General features: G+C 46.3%; 4 protein-coding genes across 4 annotated transcripts; 2 read left to right on the top strand and 2 right to left on the bottom strand.

Moving 5' to 3' along the window:
- Positions 1-1,203: 1,203 nt before the first annotated feature.
- FPRO_14831 (uncharacterized protein) lies at positions 1,204-2,454 on the top strand (the record flags this gene model as incomplete). The annotated part of the gene is made up of 1 exon (XM_031224984.1): positions 1,204-2,454. One exon carries the CDS (start codon positions 1,204-1,206, stop codon positions 2,452-2,454), a length of 1,251 nt encoding a protein of 416 aa, XP_031090189.1.
- A 6,013-nt stretch (positions 2,455-8,467) lies between these two features.
- Positions 8,468-10,235, bottom strand: FPRO_14832 (uncharacterized protein; the record flags this gene model as incomplete). The annotated part of the gene is made up of 3 exons (XM_031224983.1): positions 8,468-8,689; positions 9,005-9,462; positions 9,614-10,235. The coding sequence occupies 3 exons, from the start codon at positions 10,233-10,235 to the stop codon at positions 8,468-8,470; spliced, it is 1,302 nt and encodes a 433-aa protein (XP_031090188.1).
- A 1,416-nt stretch (positions 10,236-11,651) lies between these two features.
- On the bottom strand, positions 11,652-14,352 carry FPRO_14833 (uncharacterized protein; the record flags this gene model as incomplete). The annotated part of the gene is made up of 5 exons (XM_031224982.1): positions 11,652-12,262; positions 12,313-12,793; positions 12,847-13,966; positions 14,021-14,147; positions 14,244-14,352. The coding sequence occupies 5 exons, from the start codon at positions 14,350-14,352 to the stop codon at positions 11,652-11,654; spliced, it is 2,448 nt and encodes an 815-aa protein (XP_031090187.1).
- Positions 14,353-14,752: 400 nt separating this feature from the next.
- Positions 14,753-15,484, top strand: FPRO_14834 (related to the plant PR-1 class of pathogen related proteins; the record flags this gene model as incomplete). The annotated part of the gene is made up of 1 exon (XM_031224981.1): positions 14,753-15,484. The coding sequence occupies one exon, from the start codon at positions 14,753-14,755 to the stop codon at positions 15,482-15,484; it is 732 nt and encodes a 243-aa protein (XP_031090186.1).
- Positions 15,485-18,372: the final 2,888 nt, after the last annotated feature.

The following is an 18,372-nucleotide window of genomic DNA, read 5'->3' as shown; positions in this document are numbered from 1 at the left end:
TCCTCATCGACGCTAGTGTGCCTTGGGATTATTTAACCGTGTTCCCATGGCCCAAAAGTAAAAAGGTATTATTTGCTGGCAAGTACTAATTGATGCATTGTCTTAAAGATGGTTTCTTGACTTTTTGCAAGGCCGACTTCAAACTGCGGCGGACAAAGAATGCAGTCCCGATTTCTCATTGGCGTGATTTTTTTTTTTTTTTTGGGTTTTCCTTGTTCTGATATCTGAGGAGGCACTTCATGCGCTATGCACGCATGTTCGCAAATTTTGCAGACAGGGACCCAGGATGCAGTCTGGCTAACCCAGATCCTTGTTGTTGGAGCACAGTTCTATGGTTATGGATCAGTTTCGTGCAGATGTTGAGAGAACGCTCGGTAGTATGCGTAAAGATGGAGATCATTTTAGGTCCCAATTACTATCAATATACTCCAAGTCCAACGTCAATGGGAAGTCATCGATGTGTAGGAGAAACTGGCGTTGTCGGAGATGGAGAAGGGCGTAGGCGAATGCTAAGTTAAAGCAGGGATTGCAGTTTTAGAAAGGATAAAGAAGGCTGAAGAGGTCCTTGTCGTAAAAACCAACTAGACGCTAGAAAAGTTTCCTGTTGTGGCATCTACATCTCCGTGAAATCATGTACTTTCGCTGGAAGTGGAGGTTTTGCATTATCATTGATTGATGGTCCTTATATTAACCCCGTATTCCACTCTCACCTAGAAGAGGGCTTTCGATGACGGTGCTTCGAGAAAAGTACAAGCCGAAGAGGTGAACACGCTATTTTTATTGGTCAAGTCTGCTTTCTTACCGAAGAATTTCGACTGAAGCTATTTGAACGATCTGAACGCGTCGACACGCTACCTGCTGAGGAATATGGAGCCTGGTTAGTGTCACAAGGGATGGATCGAGCCAAAAGGTGGTTGGTTGAAGAAGTGGGGTACATGTGACGTAAGCGCTGGGATCCTAGTAGTCTCATGAACTTTCCCAGAAAGCTGCATCAAGCCTCCCTCTTCAACTACACGTCTCCCCCGTTATTCAAGTCCGCACCAAGCAATGGCGAGTCTACCTTCTCTTCCCAATGAAGTCTCTTGTTTTATTCTTAACCAAGTCCATCCGCGGGATTGGCTTTCCCTTCGACAAACATGCAAGGAACTAAATAAAAAAACAGCTCACCTCGTGACTGACTTTTTCTTTCGAACGCGTGTAGTCATGATCGAGCGGAGAAGTCTACATTGTCTCGAAAGCATTGCAAGAAGCCAGTCGCTTGGGCAATCTGTTGAGGAGCTTGATATTTGCACCAGCCATCTGCTACCACTTGATGAGGTGGAGGAGATTGAGCCACCATACAGCGAGTATGAAGGCATGATGAAGCACCTAAAGAAGGAGAACAATATGGACGCTATCTTCCACCTTGGCATAGAAGACTATGAAGAATGGGTCAGAAGGTGGCCGATCAATAACGGGGAAGGGGGGTTTGGTGATGAGGATGAACAAAACGACTACAACAGCCAAGATAACCGAGGGATGAGTTCTGCCATCGGCGTCGACGGCCAGGCGGCAAGTAGCCGACTTGAGCAGATTAACACGCAAGAGTACAACAGATATCTACATGATCAAGATGTGATGCGTGCAGGCTACGATGTGAAATGCTTGGCAGGAGCTATGACATCCCTGAAACGTTGCAAAAAGATCAATATTAGTACAAGCATACATGCCTGGGGAATGAGGCGGCTAAGACAGCGGATTGGTATCCTGCCACAGAGGGGGCTTACATTCAAGTCGAGAGCAAGCATCCGACAGGTACATCACATCGTCCAGGTTGTTCTCAAGGCCATGGCAGTCAGCGGAATATCAGTCCAGTGCCTGAATATCAGACCTGGTATGATGCTTGAGAATGCCAATCGGATAAGCCCTTTCATGCTCACGGGCCTGTCATCGTCTATCATCCTATCGACATCTTTCCCTGCGAGTCTGCGCCAACTCCAGATCTCACTTGATCCGGAGTCTCCTCCAGACGACACGGTTTTGGGCCCAAAATGGGGCCTTGGTCTCCTACAGTTTATACACCTTCTGCCCGAGCTCTCTGATCTCGAGCTTTGCTTTGAGTATAGGGATGAAGCAGGCCGATTCTCCGAGATTGCCAAGGACCTGTACATCCCGAAACTAGAAAGTATGACGCTTGGCTTGATCGATACAACCAAGGAAGATATCGCAATCTTACTGCTGTGTCATCACAGAACGCTCCGGAGGGTTGTTTTGGAGTCGATTCAGCTTGATGGGGGCCTAGAAGCCTGGCGCTGGCTGATTGAGGTTGTCTGGAGGAGCTTAGAGCTTGATGAGTTCTGTATTCTCTCAAGCTGGGCAGAGAGGAAAGGTGAGGATTTTTCTTCTGCAAAATTAGAGGACACTACAATAGTAGATCATGATAGCTATAGTAAGGTTATTGGAGGATTAATATAGTATCATAATTGAGTTACCCCATTGATATATCTAAAGGTAGCTAGTTTAATTTATCCACTTATCTGCTTACGTTATTGTTTTTATTTTTCACCGGAGATCATGGACTTGTACCTTCCTTGGTAGTGGTTTTATCGTCACCAGCACAACTGTGTATTTCTTCCCCTCTACCAGACAAAGTACAAGCAACGGTGCCGTGACTGACATGGCATTTAGTAAATAATATTAGAGGGCAAGCAATAGTAGGCCATTAATGGACTATGAGTTGACGCGGTAGTGCAAACCATTTTGGAGCATAACGGCAAGGTTCCAACTATCATGCTAGAATTTGCTACTAGTCTGCCAATCTCCATCTATGGATGTTGGCCAATGCCAGTTAAATCTGACGTTAAAAAAAGTTCCAGTTTGCGGCTATCAATCAGATTACTGATTTCCTGATCGCCCATATTCACCAGGTAATCTAATGGCTCAAGCTTCTCACACACACACAATAGGACAGACTCTGCTCTCCGCGAAAGTGTTCTACCTACCCTGTAATCATCGATCATCCCCATAAAGCCCAGCGAAACTTGGAGCAGACACATTGTGTACGGAAACACGAGGCTATCGAATCTTTGAATTGACATGCACCTAGCACTGGCTATCACAAATTGTACAAGACCACATGTCCGTTATCAATAGACGCCGAAATCATCCCGCTGAATTGTCACTTTCCCAATCGAACTGCACTTTCACTAACGCCATCAACCCACAAACATTCTTCAAAATGCACTCCCTACCCGTTCTAGTACTGAGGTCGAACCACTTTGTGGCCGTAATCCTGAGTGACTGCGACGGTATAACCCCGAGTTTCAACTCCTCTATATAGCCAGCCTCCATATCGAACTGAAGAAAACACACATAGTTCCGTGTAGCGTTTATGATGGTCACACTACTTAGTCAGTCGCTAGATTGACGAAGGATATGTGTACACACCTTCCGTCCTGGAACTCATCCAGTGGATCAACTGCTCTTGCCAAGATAGCTTCACATGTCATCTGCGACAAGCACTCGTCCGAAATCACTGGCTTGCCCTCAATCATCTCAAGAGTTCTCTTAGCTTCGTGTAGCGCACCCATATTCCTTACGGCTGTAAATCGGCGGTTCTCCTCTTCCACCTCCAGAAAAAAACCCATCATTATCTGTGGCCGTAACTTTGCCGCCCAGGTCTAGAACCTGCAGACTACCGCTCAGCGAATATCTTGGATCTCACCTGATCTCGTATGTTATGGCGATCTGAATGGCATCTCGATAAGCGCGAGGGATGGTCGCATCATCGATCCCTTCATACGCGAGTAGGTGTGATAGCCTCTGCTCTGAGTCGTCGGGCTCACCTAAGTTGCTAAGCCAAGAGCGTCGAAAGTCAGCGGAGAACAATTATGGTATGAGACCCTCCAACCCGCTCTTCAAGGTCTGGGGTGCCAACTGCTGAGGAAGGTGAAGGTAGATGCCAGTGTGCTGCATAGGTGAGGGAGTGCGCCATGGCCAAAGATCAGGCCAGAAGAAAGCACCAGCGTGATAATAGCGAGGGCACAGTTTCCCCTTGTCCGACTCCACGATTACGTGCGGCGACGTTGCTACTACTGCGTTCTGTTGGTGATGACATTGTTGGCGATTGGTGGGTCTTGTGTGATTTCTCGTAGGACAGGCAGTCGGTAATTACACCTTTGGTTGGGCGACTGAAGAGAGTGAAGCTGAGTTCGAGCGCCCTGAAACGGCACCGGAATCCCGAAAACTCGTAACACAGTACTTTGTTTGAGTCGGTAAGCATAAAACCCCAGCAGCCAGGCCCAAGAATTCTTATTCCAAATTAGAATCTTGGGTGTGACTACAGCGCTATTGGTGTAGTCGTTGACATCTGCCATTTGGTTGGGTTGGTGTTGATAAAAGAATAGTCTTGTTGGAGCCGCGATCTTGAAGATCAGGGGTATTTGTAGTGTTGGGTTAACCTTTCTTGGCCGAAAGATCGGAGACATCCTCTTATACACCTCTAAGGCCGGCCAAAGAGTCATCATCTAGGGTTTCCTCTTATCAGCTTTGTGCTGTAGAAATTGGTCAGACATCTTTAGTATAATATCTAAGTTGTGAGCGAGATGTGTTATTTGCGGTTCAGACTTGTGGCTGAGAGCTTAAACTAGCCGACAGAACTTGGTTATCTACCGCACAACTTGGACCGTACAGTTATGATAAAACGTAATAGAACAGTGAAAGAAAAGTCTACTGAGTGGCCACCCGTGCGATCATAGCGCTGATAACTTGAAAGGATACAAAGCCCAAAATTACCACTGAAGTACGAGACACGTTAAGCATAATCTTAAACACAAAACGCTTTCAAGGCTATCTCGATGCAAAAACATCACTATGGAAGGCTTTGGCGGGCCTTGGAGCTCTAGTCCTCCAGATGGACCAATGCCCCTGACGACTGTTGCTTGTGACAATTTCAACAAAATCAGGATCAAAAACCCCGACAAATGCATCCTCATCTCATCTTTTCAAGCTAGTCCCTCTGGATTTAGATGACCTCTGCGACCATCTCCATCCTTTGCATACTTTCAATCCAAAGTTCGACAGCCCAACTCAACTTAAATTCTTTTCCAAGGCTCTGCCTAAATCCATATCAATTCAATATCCAAGTTTCTAATACCATATTCCGCACAAAATCTTGAGGTATACTGGAAAAGACTGTCATAGAACAACTGAAAAATTATTCCCTGACACGGTTGAAGCTTTTCTCGTTGACTCGGGTATGCAGCCGAATTTTGAAGATATGTCCTTTGTATTGTAAATCCAATTCATTCAAACTATTTAAGGAAAGTGACGACGCACATGTCAACTCTTCAATATCAATCACCGGAACTTCTGCATTCTGTAGAGTTGGGTAGCCGTGGGTCTCGATGATCCACTCGATATCAAGTTTTAGATCCTTGTGGCGGTCTTGACTCCCAGCATGAGAAACCGAGTATTCGATGTAAAGCTTCAATGGGCCAATAAGGATACACAAGGCATTATCTGAAGGGATGCAACCAGAGACTATGTTACCGCATCGAACCGCTTGTTTCTGATGAGTATCGCTTTCTTTGCTGGAAGACGATGATGCTTGACTCTGACCCTCAGTTGGAGTTGGTGGTTTGATTTCCGCGATCCATGTTTCAACACCACCAGAGGTAGAACATTCTGGAAAGTCTCCGTCATGCTGCGAGTATACATTCGGGAGAGCGGCTGTAATCTGATTTACTTTCTCATCGACCGTTCTTTCACGAGGTGCGGATTTAGTGTCATTGACCCCATCCACAGTGTTGGGGCTGATTAAGGACGGAACTAAAGTCGAAACCGACCGGCTCATTGTCAAAATTGTACTTTCTCGAGGGTCTGGTAGCCTGAACTTTATCTTCTTTCTCAGCAATTCCCTAATGCTGCTTCTGACCTGTTCCTCTAAGGCATGACTAAGATTCCTTAGTGTTTGGTCTTGCTCAGATACTGTTGGTAAACGCCAGCCAGGGTATAGTCTTCCATGGCATTTTGGGCTGTGGAGCTTCGTGATGGCGGTGATGAAAAGGTCGCAAAGATAGCAAGCATCCTTATTTGAACAAACGACGCGAGGTGGCCGCGCTAGGCAGAGTCTTTCGACATGATAGAATAATTGTACTTCTGAGTGAATTTTTGCTCCCTGGAGAGCTTGCCAGACATGCTTGGAGAACAGGTTTTCAGCCTCCTCCTTGCCGAGCCGCAGCAATTGGTAAATTCTGTCAGGATTGACAGAAATTTTGTGTTTATTAACGATCCAGTGTAACGTCGCGGATAAAGAGGGCGAATATTCCTCGATTTTTGCTTGAGAAAACATTTGTGGTTCAAGGGTGACAGGGACAACTTCTGCTCTTCGGAGGACCGGAAAACGCCTGGCCATACGATAAAGACGTCTAGCAGCCTCCTTATATCTGGCCACTTTGCAGATGATGTTATACAGACTTGATCTCAGGTTGGGGTGCATGAGATTATTTGGTATGCAATTGAGAAGGTCGCTAAGCCAGTGAACCCTCCATAACTTATGAAAACCTTCCACAAGTTCTCGGAGCCGAACGACAGTTTGGTGCTTGGTCCAGGCGACGATGAGCTTAATAGCTTCATTCGCTTTGGTTTCGAATAACGCTGCGGAATCCACCAATTCGCTTCGGCTCAATATCCTTCCGCGTACGTTTCTTAAAGAAACCACAGCCAGCTTTAAGGTTTCGACAATTGGTTTTTTCATCTTTTGTTTGTGGTTCGATCGAAGATTCAGCCGACCAAGGATGCGTTCTGCACACATACCTATGATCGTAGCAAAGACATTTTCAACCGTGCCATCGTCACCGTCTGCTATTTAGCTGTTAGCATATGATACTTTCCATAGTAACGTGGCGGAAACCAGTTAATCGACCGAGGCTATGGGTGGTCTATTATACGTACTCTCTGTGAATCGCAAAAGTGATGCAAGTATCTTGCTCAACGCGTGGGTCACTTCCATGAGATGGACGTTACTGTCATTGTGACTGCTCTTATTCACTGCTATATGCACTTTCAGAGGTTGATTATCTAGAGTACTCTCGATGCATAAGGCAGGGATTCGATTCGGATCATCCCGAATGCCAGAAAGGAAAGCTAGAGTACTCGCAAGTCCCCGCTCCTTTTTAAACGGCAAGCATCATATTATGGTGTACTCAAGCATGTGAACCTGAAATGTGTCGTATTTCAACTTCCGCCCAATCGAATTTCCCTATTGTTCCCTATGTCTCTCCACTTGCTCTTGCATATGGAAGCACCTTTGCTTCGCCATGATAAAGATGCAGCAGGATATAACCTATGGATATGCAAGTTCTGCCGACAGTCTTTTTCATGAGCTTCTATCCTGAGCCTGATCAGTGCGGCGTTTGAGTATCAGCACTAAAGTGACTTGGGAGCTAGCCTAGATTAGGCGTCAAGGCAGCCTTACAGGGTACGTCAAGACTGATGTCTCTCAAACCCCGCTCTGTTCGTATGCTGTAGATGCGGAGGTATTGCGATATTATTTTAATTGAAAATGTTCTGTCGGGCTTCATGTTGTGCAATGTTGAATCAACAAACAAGTGAAGCGGCAAGAGGCGGGGTTCGAATGGTCTTCTGGAGGAAAGAGAAGAGTGGCAGCAGTATGCCGCATTACAGCTCAAAATAAGGCAACCTACTCCAACACGGCCATGTCGGCCGCATGAAAACACGGCCGGTTACACAGCTTGGCGATAATGTGACTTCTGCTATTCTGTGCTTTCTCAACCATTCACTCTTTTCGAGATTTAAGTATCCTGGGCCCGACTGAGGATTAGAACTAATTTCATTCCAATTCTTCGAGCATCTAGGCTCGAACAGTTGTCACCCTCGCTGAGTCCCGAGTTGGCAACCGCGATCGTCAGTTTTTCTTCTTATCATCTTTTCATCGTGTCACGAGACATCGCTTCGGACAAGATGACCTTCCGCTGCCATTTGGGGACCCACGCAGACAATTCCAACATCCTTATTCGTAGCTTACAGAAATGTCATCATGTATCAAGAAACTTACAAATATAGAACATTTATAAGACGCTGATACCCGGCCCATCCACGACAATGTTGATACTCTGAACGCTTTGTCTGCGAATGAGGTTGAGATAACTCTAACTGAACTTGTAACCTCTAATATATACGGAAAGCTCTGCTGAAGGCATTTATGAAATCTCTAACTAACATGTTAATAAGTTCCAGCTATTTCCATTTGACGCATCCGATTTACTTGCCCATTTTGGGAATGAATCTTTTGATCTCATAGAGGCAAATCTCCGCCGTGGACTAAACTTATGCTAGCTCCATTCAACTTGGATATTGGCTCTAAAAAGGTCTCTAATATCTCTGAGAGTGGGTATCCTCGTTGCCCATCGCACAATCGGCCTAATGCCCCAATTGCTTTATCAATCCTCACGCAACTCTCATGACGTTATTCAGGAATGTTGTCGATGTGAATATGACCGATGCATATCAACGGGCCGATGCAACTGTGCAAAGCCCGCCAACTAAGCGTTTTCTCAAATACCTCCCGCCTGATTACTCCCCAACCGGCCACTATGATCCCAGCGTCATCAAGTTTTCGTATGCTCTTGCTTGTGTTAGGGCCTACAACCATATATTTGATAGGTGAGTAGTAAGGGCCCTTGTCCTCCTGGATGGATTCAATAACGTCCATTTTGATTATGCCAGAAGGGTCGTAAGAATGTTTCAATTTTTTCGCTTCCCCAATCCCCGAGGGTGGAGATGAAAGAACAGCATAATATCGTTGCAAAATAGCTTTTCAGCCTAATGCGCGAGCTTGACAGAAGACGTAATGGAGGAATTTGATTTCATGATGATAGAAGGTATGAGCGGAAAGGCACGTTACATGGCATGGAAGAGAGTTTCGATGTAGCACAAGAGGTTGGAAGGCAGAAGACATACTAAATTTTGGTAGAATATGGATAACATTCCATTCTTCACTTACTTGCACATTGCCCTCAAGACTCCGTTGAGCAAAAATGGGTAATTCGCTTGTTGCTGCATCACGGAGACCCTGCAGAAAGACCTCGAAACCTTCCGGACTGCCCTGTTGCCAGTCGGACAAACTATTCTTGAGGTTCCTCAGATCGGCAGCCGTAGCTCCTGTAATCCGAACAAGGACCGCTTTTGAGCTAGTGCTCTCATCCAGCATCCCGGCCACAATGTCCCGCTTCGACAAGGAAGGGTCGGGATAAACACCAATCTTTGCGCAATTTTCCACGATCGTCTCGTATGACTTCTCGACCTCAGCATCGGTGATTTCCCTGAGGCCTGACCATCTGCCTGCGCTCCATCGTCCTGCAAATCCTCCACCCAAACCTCCGACCAGACGTCCTAGTAACCCGCCGATCGGACCGCCAACAGCGGTGCCAGCCTCCCCACCCTCCCGCGGAACTGACCATGCTAAGGCCAGTGTTTTTTCCGAACCGTGACCAGTCCCCTGTAGGTGCAAGGCTGGCCATGTTGAATAGCGAGCCGACAATAACCCCCACGACGGCGCCGTGACCGAAAATCCGATGATCAATTTGATATGAGCAAGCTGAAACCGCGCTACCGTATGCGCCGCTGATGCATAGCTTGAGGAAGTAGTTCCGGAAGTCTGCATCAAAGAGGGTTTTGATGTCAAACAAAGCTGTTTCTGCCATATTAATGCCTGCTGCGTTAACAGCATTGCGCACGAATGTCGTCCTCATGAAACTATCTGCATTCATGTCTGCCGTTGTCTTGGGGATGCCGATCTTTTGAGATGCTTTGAGAATAGCTTTGTGATACTTTGAAGATTTGTCAAGGAGCTCACTTTCCAGGGCACCCAGCTCTCGGTTGTTCAGTTTGTGCATATGCAAAACTCCCTTCCACGCCTTCGCACCGTCTCCATAGGCTTCAAAAGGCTCAAAGACCGCTGCGCCTGTCCCAAACTGCAATGCCATGTCCACTTCTCGGTTGGCTCCGTGTCCTAGAAAGGTGGGAGCTACCAGCTGGTGAAAATGAACTCGGTGCTCCTGTTGCCATCGGTTATTTACCGTCTGGACATGTTTTGCACTTAATGGAGGACTTGGTTTGCTGAGCATCATCGTAAGACTGATAGTCTCCTGATTGACTTGCATGACAGATTGGATCTGTTCCACCGTGAGTCTGGACAACAGCGTCATCGCCTCCTGGAGCTGCTCCTTGCTCATTTTGTATTGTAAAGAAGAAAAAGAAAAACGATAGAAAAGCAAGTGGAATCTTTTGGGTTTGAAGAGCGCATTACGCCGTAGGATTCTGAAGCAAAAGAGAAAAGAGGTAGTTTATCGTGGCAGGTAGTCATCCACTTGATGATTGGCCTGAGCTCCCATTTGGGCATCAATGCTTCGTGCCTGTGCGCATATCTGATTGGGTGGCTGGTCGTTAGACATTGACGCAGGCAGGAGGCCGACCAAGCGGGGTAGGTTGTCTGCTGTCCTCGGTGTGAGGTATGTAGGTTTTGGTTTGAATAATATTTGGTAACAAGGAGCCAGCGAACCAGGCAGATCAATCGCACAATTATAGGCGATAGCTGATGGGCGGAGTAGCCGGTTCAATTGGCGGAATTAAATATCCACTCGTGCGCTTGGTATTTGCGGTTGGACTTTTATCAGGATAATGTGGTTACAGCCAATGAGCAAAGGTGTAAATCGTTAACGATCATGAATGAAACCCCCCTGAGACTGTAAACGTATATCACTGGATGAGCCGATTCAGTGTAGACTCCAGTGTTCCTCGACATGAGCATCCAATCAGTTATACCAACGGTGATATTAGGTAAACGAAAAAATTAAGGGGCTCCTTCTCGAATGTACATGCCTTTACAAGTTATCTCTGGCAAAGTATGAGCCCTCTGTTGGGGCCTCAATCACCGCTGCCAATATACTAGGGATGTTCAAAGATACAGATATGAACTGCTTCCAGTATGTTTGGGAGAGGAAAACATAGTCTTTGCAAAACTCAGGTGCCGGTTGCATATCGCACCCTCGGTCTTATGCGAAAGTCTGAAGCCCCTTGCGATCACTTACGGTCATGGGGACTGAGAGCGCTTACATGGTCTATCAATACTCGGGGCTGCACGCATACTGCCTCTTCTTATCCTAGATAGAGGGCACCATTTGATGCGCTTTAAGCAAAGAAGAGATAGGTAAAAATGGAAAGCAAAAAAGAAAAAGAAGGAAAAGGCAAGCAAAGTGCCGCGCGGGAAAAATCAATTCATGGCCGAAAACCCTGTCCCGTTAACTGATTCTTGTAATACTTAACTTGCGCCATGAGGGGAAGCATAAAAGGCGCACCAATTAACCAAGTTGTAGGGCTCTCACCTCACTGTGAATACAACCCTCCTTCTCACATTCTAAATTCGATTGATCCATTCTAACTGTCGACTATGGGAAGGTTGCATAGCCTGGGGGACCGATATAAATTTTGTCTTTACTGAACTTATCGCGCTAGTCAAGAGGCCTTGGACCATCGGTTTCCCACTGTACACTAGTCTTCCTACTCAGGTAACAGCCCTTGTTCGAAATAGGAGCAATGTCTCGAGTATCCACCACCTTGTTGTTAGAGATGCTTGTATCGTGCACAGGAGTCTAAAGGAATGGAGCCTGACTTGTGACGGAAGGCGGATAATAACCCTGCGCCTCGTACTCTGGTTCTATGAGGTCCTCGTGATACACCAACTGCTCCACGGCCAGGTAATCGACGAGGATCCGGGACTTGAGCCACTCAGAAACAAAGTTAGCTTTATTGCCGTCCCGGCTAGTAGCGATAGGCACGAGTTTCCGGGTGGTATTCCTCCTGCTCGCACCTGTGGAAATGGGATTGGCGCCATTCTGTACATGTTGCTGGCGTCGATTAGTTCGATCTTCTTCGAGTTGACGAGAGACAGGAAGATTGTAAAGATAAGGATCGAGAGCCTTGACGAGTGAGAGGTGAGAAAAGATGGTAAGAGAAAGAAATATTATCATCAGAAAAGCAGGTCCTGCGGCTTTGGAAACGATGAACATTCCAACGAGGCACATCTCGGCTACGTAAACGCCAAATAAAAGCTGTTTCAGAGCCCGAGGATAGATCAAACCATCGGTGTCGACAGTGGTATCTGCAACATACAGTACATTGTAACGGTACGCGAGATAGAACAAACCCATGCTGATAGTCGACCAGAATAGAAGAAAGGGGGCGATAACAGAATAAATAATACCTGAAAGAAAGTTAGCTGAAGTAAGCCGTAACATCTAATTCGTTTCTCACTAATGACAGCCATGTTGGTGTAAATAGGCATGAGGCTCCCGAAAGAAATAGTACTGAGTGCCGTCCCCTTGCCGCACATAGTTCGTGGAGTCATGTTGGTGAATCTGGATGAAAGTGTGAACATGACGAATTCAAAAACCTGAGTCACTACGCCGGTGGCGATGGTGAGACCTTGAACAATGAAAAACGAAATGTAAAAGTTGGAAGCGGTAGGGATCGAAGATGAAAGCATGCCAAAGACGTCGTTGGGATTCCGAAGGAGCGTCACAAGAGATGAAACGAAACTGTTGGAAAGCGTCTGGACCAGGAATACTTGGAGGACTTGAAAGATGAAGTAGGCGTTCTGGGTGAAGAGCTCGGCTTGTGACGCTGAAACACAGCCAGACCACCTGGCACAGGTACGTATGAACACTGGCACTGATGACATCAGAATAGATAGCGCGATGGAAGGTAGCAAGCCAGAAACAGCACCAAGGATAACCTAAACGGTCGGATTAACACAAGGATAGAAAGAAAGACGTCTGCCAGATTTACCTGTGGAATGTTCTGTATCCATGTTAAGCCTGGTAGCCATTTGATGGTATTTACTTGGGCAATGATACCAACAATAGTCACAGGAAGAGCCCAAAATACAACAAGAACAGTAATTGCAGTGTAAATGACATATCGCCGTATTGCAACCTGCCACCATGGATAGCTAAGGTTCTTCCAGATGACTTCGTTTGGCTTTATGCCGATGAATCGGGGAGACATTTGAAGCGGGCAGTGGTGTGTCGTGGTTTGACAAGCAACCTGCGCATCGTGTTGAGTAGAGAACTCGACGAAAAAAGCAGTGTGTTTCTCATAATCCCCAGTGAGCCAGTTATACTGAGCGCTCTGGGCTTCGGGGATGAGGTCCTTGAGTTTTTCTCGACACCATTGGATGGTATCGACTTTTTCGCCGATAAGCCCTGAAGGGCCTGTTCGGTGGGTTGGTCGCTTTCCAGATTCAGGATTGGATGTGCTGGTAGTTACCTTGTCAGTCTCATGACCAGTCTTCAATTCATATTTGCGCTCCTTGTGACGCAGTTTGATCCACTCAGTTTCCCCTCTCTCAAGCTTCTTAACCACGTCGTCTCGCTCTTGGATGATCTTATCTAGCTGTTTGGTGTCTCCAGCGATCCAAACATTCTTGACAGAGTTGAATAGGCTACGTATATGGTCCTCGTTGAGACACTCCTTGGGCACTGAAGTAAACAAGACAGTACGGGACGAGATGCGCTTAGCATGTCGTGGGGTCAGCAAAAAGGCTTGCCGCAGGTTTATGTAGAAATGTAACTCGCGGATAATGGCGTACATCACGAAGGTATATACGACCCAGGCCACAAAACAATGGGCGTACAATCTGTTCCTCTTGGCTGAGTCTTCAATGTTAATATTGCTGTAGGAAAGGATCTCAAGTTGCTTCTTCCCATTACCGCCTGTGGCATTAAGTGGAAAGAGAACTGGCCATGTAACGCAGAGGGTAAAAAGACAGAGGGTGCAACAAACACGAAGGAATCTTATAAAAAGGTATGAATCTAGACTTTGACGCCGGAGGGCATACGCATCTGGTACTTGCCAGAAAGCTTTTATCCAAGAGAAGAATCCGTTGGGCAGCGCGGGACTGCGTTCACTGAGATATTGTGAGAATCAATGTTCAAGATGACAAGGCTGTCTCACGACGTACTACTCCCGCAAAGTGCCTGGACATGTTCGAGGTGCGTAGAAACGCGGATTCGAAGTACGGAGGATGAGGAACACAATAATATAGATCGTCGAAGTGGCAAAAACCGGTACTAGAGTAGAGACCATACCTAACTTTTTCTTAGTCTTGCTTTACATAGTAAGAGTAGACCAAATTGCAAAACATCAGCCGCCAACTAGCCTCCTTAATTCATGCTGTGACATACCCATTAGGGACATAGGCTCCGCATTACTTGCTACACCCTGGTTAGGGTCAGTCAAGTTGTTCTCTAGGAATTTGATGAGGCTTTCCATTCCAATGCTGTCCACGGACATTTGATTTCATGTGGACAGTCAACAAACATCCGGAAAGCAAAGATCGCCGTACTTATTGCTGAACCCCAGTACTTTGGTTAGAGGATGCTAAGCTAGAATCGTATACTCTATTCTAGAAAATGCGGAGAAAGGTATATATAGAACCTTTGTACTAAAGGGCTTCATGGCTTTACACAACGTTGGGACGCCTAAGAATAAGACGAAAACTATCCCGTATCCTCTATTCCTTTTCCTACTTAGATTTAATTAGGCTCATCAATCCTTGTTCTACAAACCAACCACTCGTCCACCAGTCGAGGAGTCAACTAGTGATGTTCTACTCATTGTCTCCTCCGTTTCTTTAAAGGTCTGAAGATTCATCCCCATTCATTTCCCGTTAATAATATCAACTCTGAAAGAGATGCGCTCCGCAGGCTATATCGCGATCTTAGGTGCCGCCGCCGCCATAGCCGTTCCCCACAATAGCAACTTCTGGAATGACAACAAGCGTTACGAAATAGTTACGAAGTTCGAATACGTCACACACTATCTGACCGGTGGTGGAAATGATGCTCCCGAGACTAGCTGCATTTCTCAGCCTCAGGAATCCAATTTTGAGAAGCAGCCTGACGTTTCAGGAGAACACATTACCACTGCCATCTACACCACAAACGTCCAGCCCGTCAAGAGGCCAAAGCATGCCCCCAACCAAGATTCTGTTTCCGACTTTGGTCCCAGCGACGGTCTCTCTGCCGATCAGCAAGAGGCCGTTAACCTCCACAACGAGGCTCGTAAAGCCGTGGGCAACAGCCCTCTTTCTTGGGATGACTCACTCGCCGTGGGCGCCCAGGAGTGGGCCGATCATCTCGCTTCCATAGGCTTTCTCCAGCATTCGAAAGGTGACCACGGTGAGAATCTCTACATGGGTACTACTGTTAGTCCTTACTCCGTCTCCACCAAGGCCTTCCTAGCCGAGAAAAGCCAATACAATGGTGAGGCCATATCAGGCTCCAACTACCTGAATTTTGGACATTACACCCAGTGCGTCTGGAAGGACACCACTAAAATCGGCATGGCTGTCTCCAAGGACAGCAGAGGCGTCTCCTGGGTCGTCTCCCACTACCAAAGGCCTGGTAACATGCAAGTCCCCTAGAAACCTATTTGCATCCAACGCTCGCTAATAATCCTCCAGTATCGGTGAAAAGCCCTACTAAAGCACAAATACCGGTATGGCAGGATGTTTCAATCTAAACACCGCCAATGACTGAGTTCTGGCCCAGGAATTGAAGGTTGGACTTCATCGTCGTTAGCACTGAAATGTAGCGTTAGGTCCATCCTTCGAACACTCCCGCATGAGATTATGTATTCAGCCAGCTATATCTGCAGACATGTAGCCTTCGTTTGTCTTCATCCGTTAGACTTTTGCTTACTGGCACGATACCCTGACTGAAACTGTCTGTCCTGTGAGCCTGTGTGAATGTTTGCCAAGTACCACCATAGGAACAAAGATGTCACAACTGAAGTAATTTCTGAATGAAATATCCTCTGGACCGCCTCCAGCTATTGCTGAAAATTTGATGATAAAATTTGAAAACTTGTTGCGACCAGTCGTGAGACCCGAGATGGAGCCATACGTGTTGATCAGGCTTCAGAGCGTCCACGCCTCGGGAAAATACAGAAAGTCTGTGGGTCAGTGTCGTCCTACAAAATGTAGAAATAAAAGAAAACGTGGACACACGAAGGCGATGGGCCAGAATGAAACGTGACAGTTCGAAGGGTTTACGTAAAGAAAATAACCCTAGTCATAGAGAGTCTTAAATTGTTTGTCGTGGCATGTCATCTGCGTGAAAACCCTTCATTGATGGCGTGAAAAGAAAGAAATCTGTTCAAGAGACATAATAAACACCAGCTCAGAAAAACCCCAATACACAAAGACGAGATGGACCTATTTTTGCAGCTAGTGGCTGAACCGTCAAGAGAACGTGGTTGAGGCTGGTCGGTGCAAAGAAGAATATGCAGGAACTCTGTAGGTAATGGAAGGATCTATTTTCGATACTGCATGTAGATACAGACTTTGACAAGAACACTTGGCTCAAGTACACGATTACCAAACGGCAGTGCTGAGGGAGGGCCGGAAATAGTCTATTCCCCCCTTAGATGGGAATACCAGCCAATCGTAGGGTTAGGAATTACTCACATAATCTCCTACGTCGGCTGATTCTCGCAGTGAAGATTGTAAGCCGTTCTACTAAGGGCTACTGATGACAAATGGGTTGCATTAGCCTATATAGAATCTGCAAGTCAATCGTTTACTACAGTCCAGAAACAAAATATTTGTTGAGCCTTTGTTTCTCAAATTCGAGTCTGCAGCGGTACGAAACAACATTGAAGCCGCATTAATATCATCGTCCTGATCTAAGATAAGACAGATTGACCGGAGAGGTTCGTTTGTAAAACACGCTATCTTTCTTTCCTCTTCTCCAGTAAAAGAAGCAGCTTTTTCTAGAGTTGGGAAATCCTGGAAGACCAATGGACAGTCGCCTCTTGGGTAGCTATACCGGCCTTGCGCCATGCAAGTGTCTCGTTCTTATGGGTTACCGTAAGGTACGGAAGATCATCAATGTATCACACGGAGTCGATAGACGTGAATACTTCTTCGACGATTGAGACTCTCAGAAAAGCTTCCTCAGTTGTATTAAGTTTTCTGACTGCTATTCTGTTCTTACCAGTATAGTATGTTTATCACTTGGGCGCTGTGCGGCGATTCAGTTCAACGCGACCAGGGCTTTGACAAAAATATAGACCCTTCTCGCATCAGGGGAGGTTGCTTGATCGACATGTCGTTGTTCGGAATCATCAGGCTTTTAGGTAAATACCTCTTCTGGGTGACAGTCTGGACAGGTCATCGGTGAGCCAAGCTCCTTTCAACCTCATATTCTTCCCTTACCTTACTACATTAGCACTGTCAGTGCTCAGTATGTTGAACGGCGTTATCAGCTTGTATTGATATTTCTGGAACAGATATAGATACGGTATTACTCGAAGAGTGGTCAAGAAGAATGATAAGAGAATAATGGATTCAACTGATGATGATGATTGATGACGAAAGCACCATATGTCTTGTACTGTACAATCGAATCTACTGGGCCGAACCAAATACCAAAAAAAACCAGCTTTTTACTTCTGACATCCTGATGTCCTACGGAACTAGCTTCACAATAAGTCTTATGATATTTTTGGTAGAAATTGCTTCATTGAACTTATTTTTCATCCACCGCTATACTTCTCCTCATTGAAGTGGTCACCTGCGGCGAGGTCTGTGTGCACTAAATAGAGATAAGAGATGAGGATACGGAGTAAGAATATACGCGTCGTGCCCGGAAACTATTCTGCGCTACTCGCGGCGACAATTCCCTCCATGCTAACGTGAATGACCGGGAGTTCTTGAGCTGTGCTGCTAGCTGCATATAAAAGTCGGTGCATGGGTCAGCTCGACATCTGTTTTAGATTGCAGAAGATTTCGTGGCAACCGTCTGCATCATCAGAATGCCGACCTATCTCTCTGACGTGGCCGGCGAGATCCGCAATAAGGTTTGTGAGGAACTTGTATCAGCCTCCGAACGTATCATTATTGAATCAGGACCGCGGCCGCCGCATCTCTATATGGTTACCGCATCACACCTATATTCTTCGATTGTTCTCGTGAATATAGGAACAAACCGGGAAGCAAGCCCTGACTTTACTCGAGCAATCAAGTTGGGTTCGATATAGATTAGCCAGGAAGCATGGAAGGGCATCAAAGAAAGGGTTTGATCTTCTCATATATTAGCCAAATCGGACTCCAGAACGCAGACTTTCTTCGTCACCTCTGCATTCCATTCTCGGCTTCCGGCAATCAATACTCCCCAAGCATAGTGCTTGAAGAAAACAACATGTCCATTCTGAAACTCATTCTGGATAAATATACCGGGATCACTACTCTCAGTTCTGTGTTCGAGACGATCAGCACCGAGATGCTAGCAGTTATATATACGTCCTTCA

Source organism: Fusarium proliferatum, assembly GCF_900067095.1.
Source record: "Fusarium proliferatum ET1 genome assembly, contig: FPRO_scaffold018, whole genome shotgun sequence".
Classification (NCBI taxonomy): Eukaryota; Fungi; Ascomycota; class Sordariomycetes; order Hypocreales; family Nectriaceae; genus Fusarium; species Fusarium proliferatum.
This window is presented reverse-complemented; position numbering and strand designations above follow the sequence as displayed.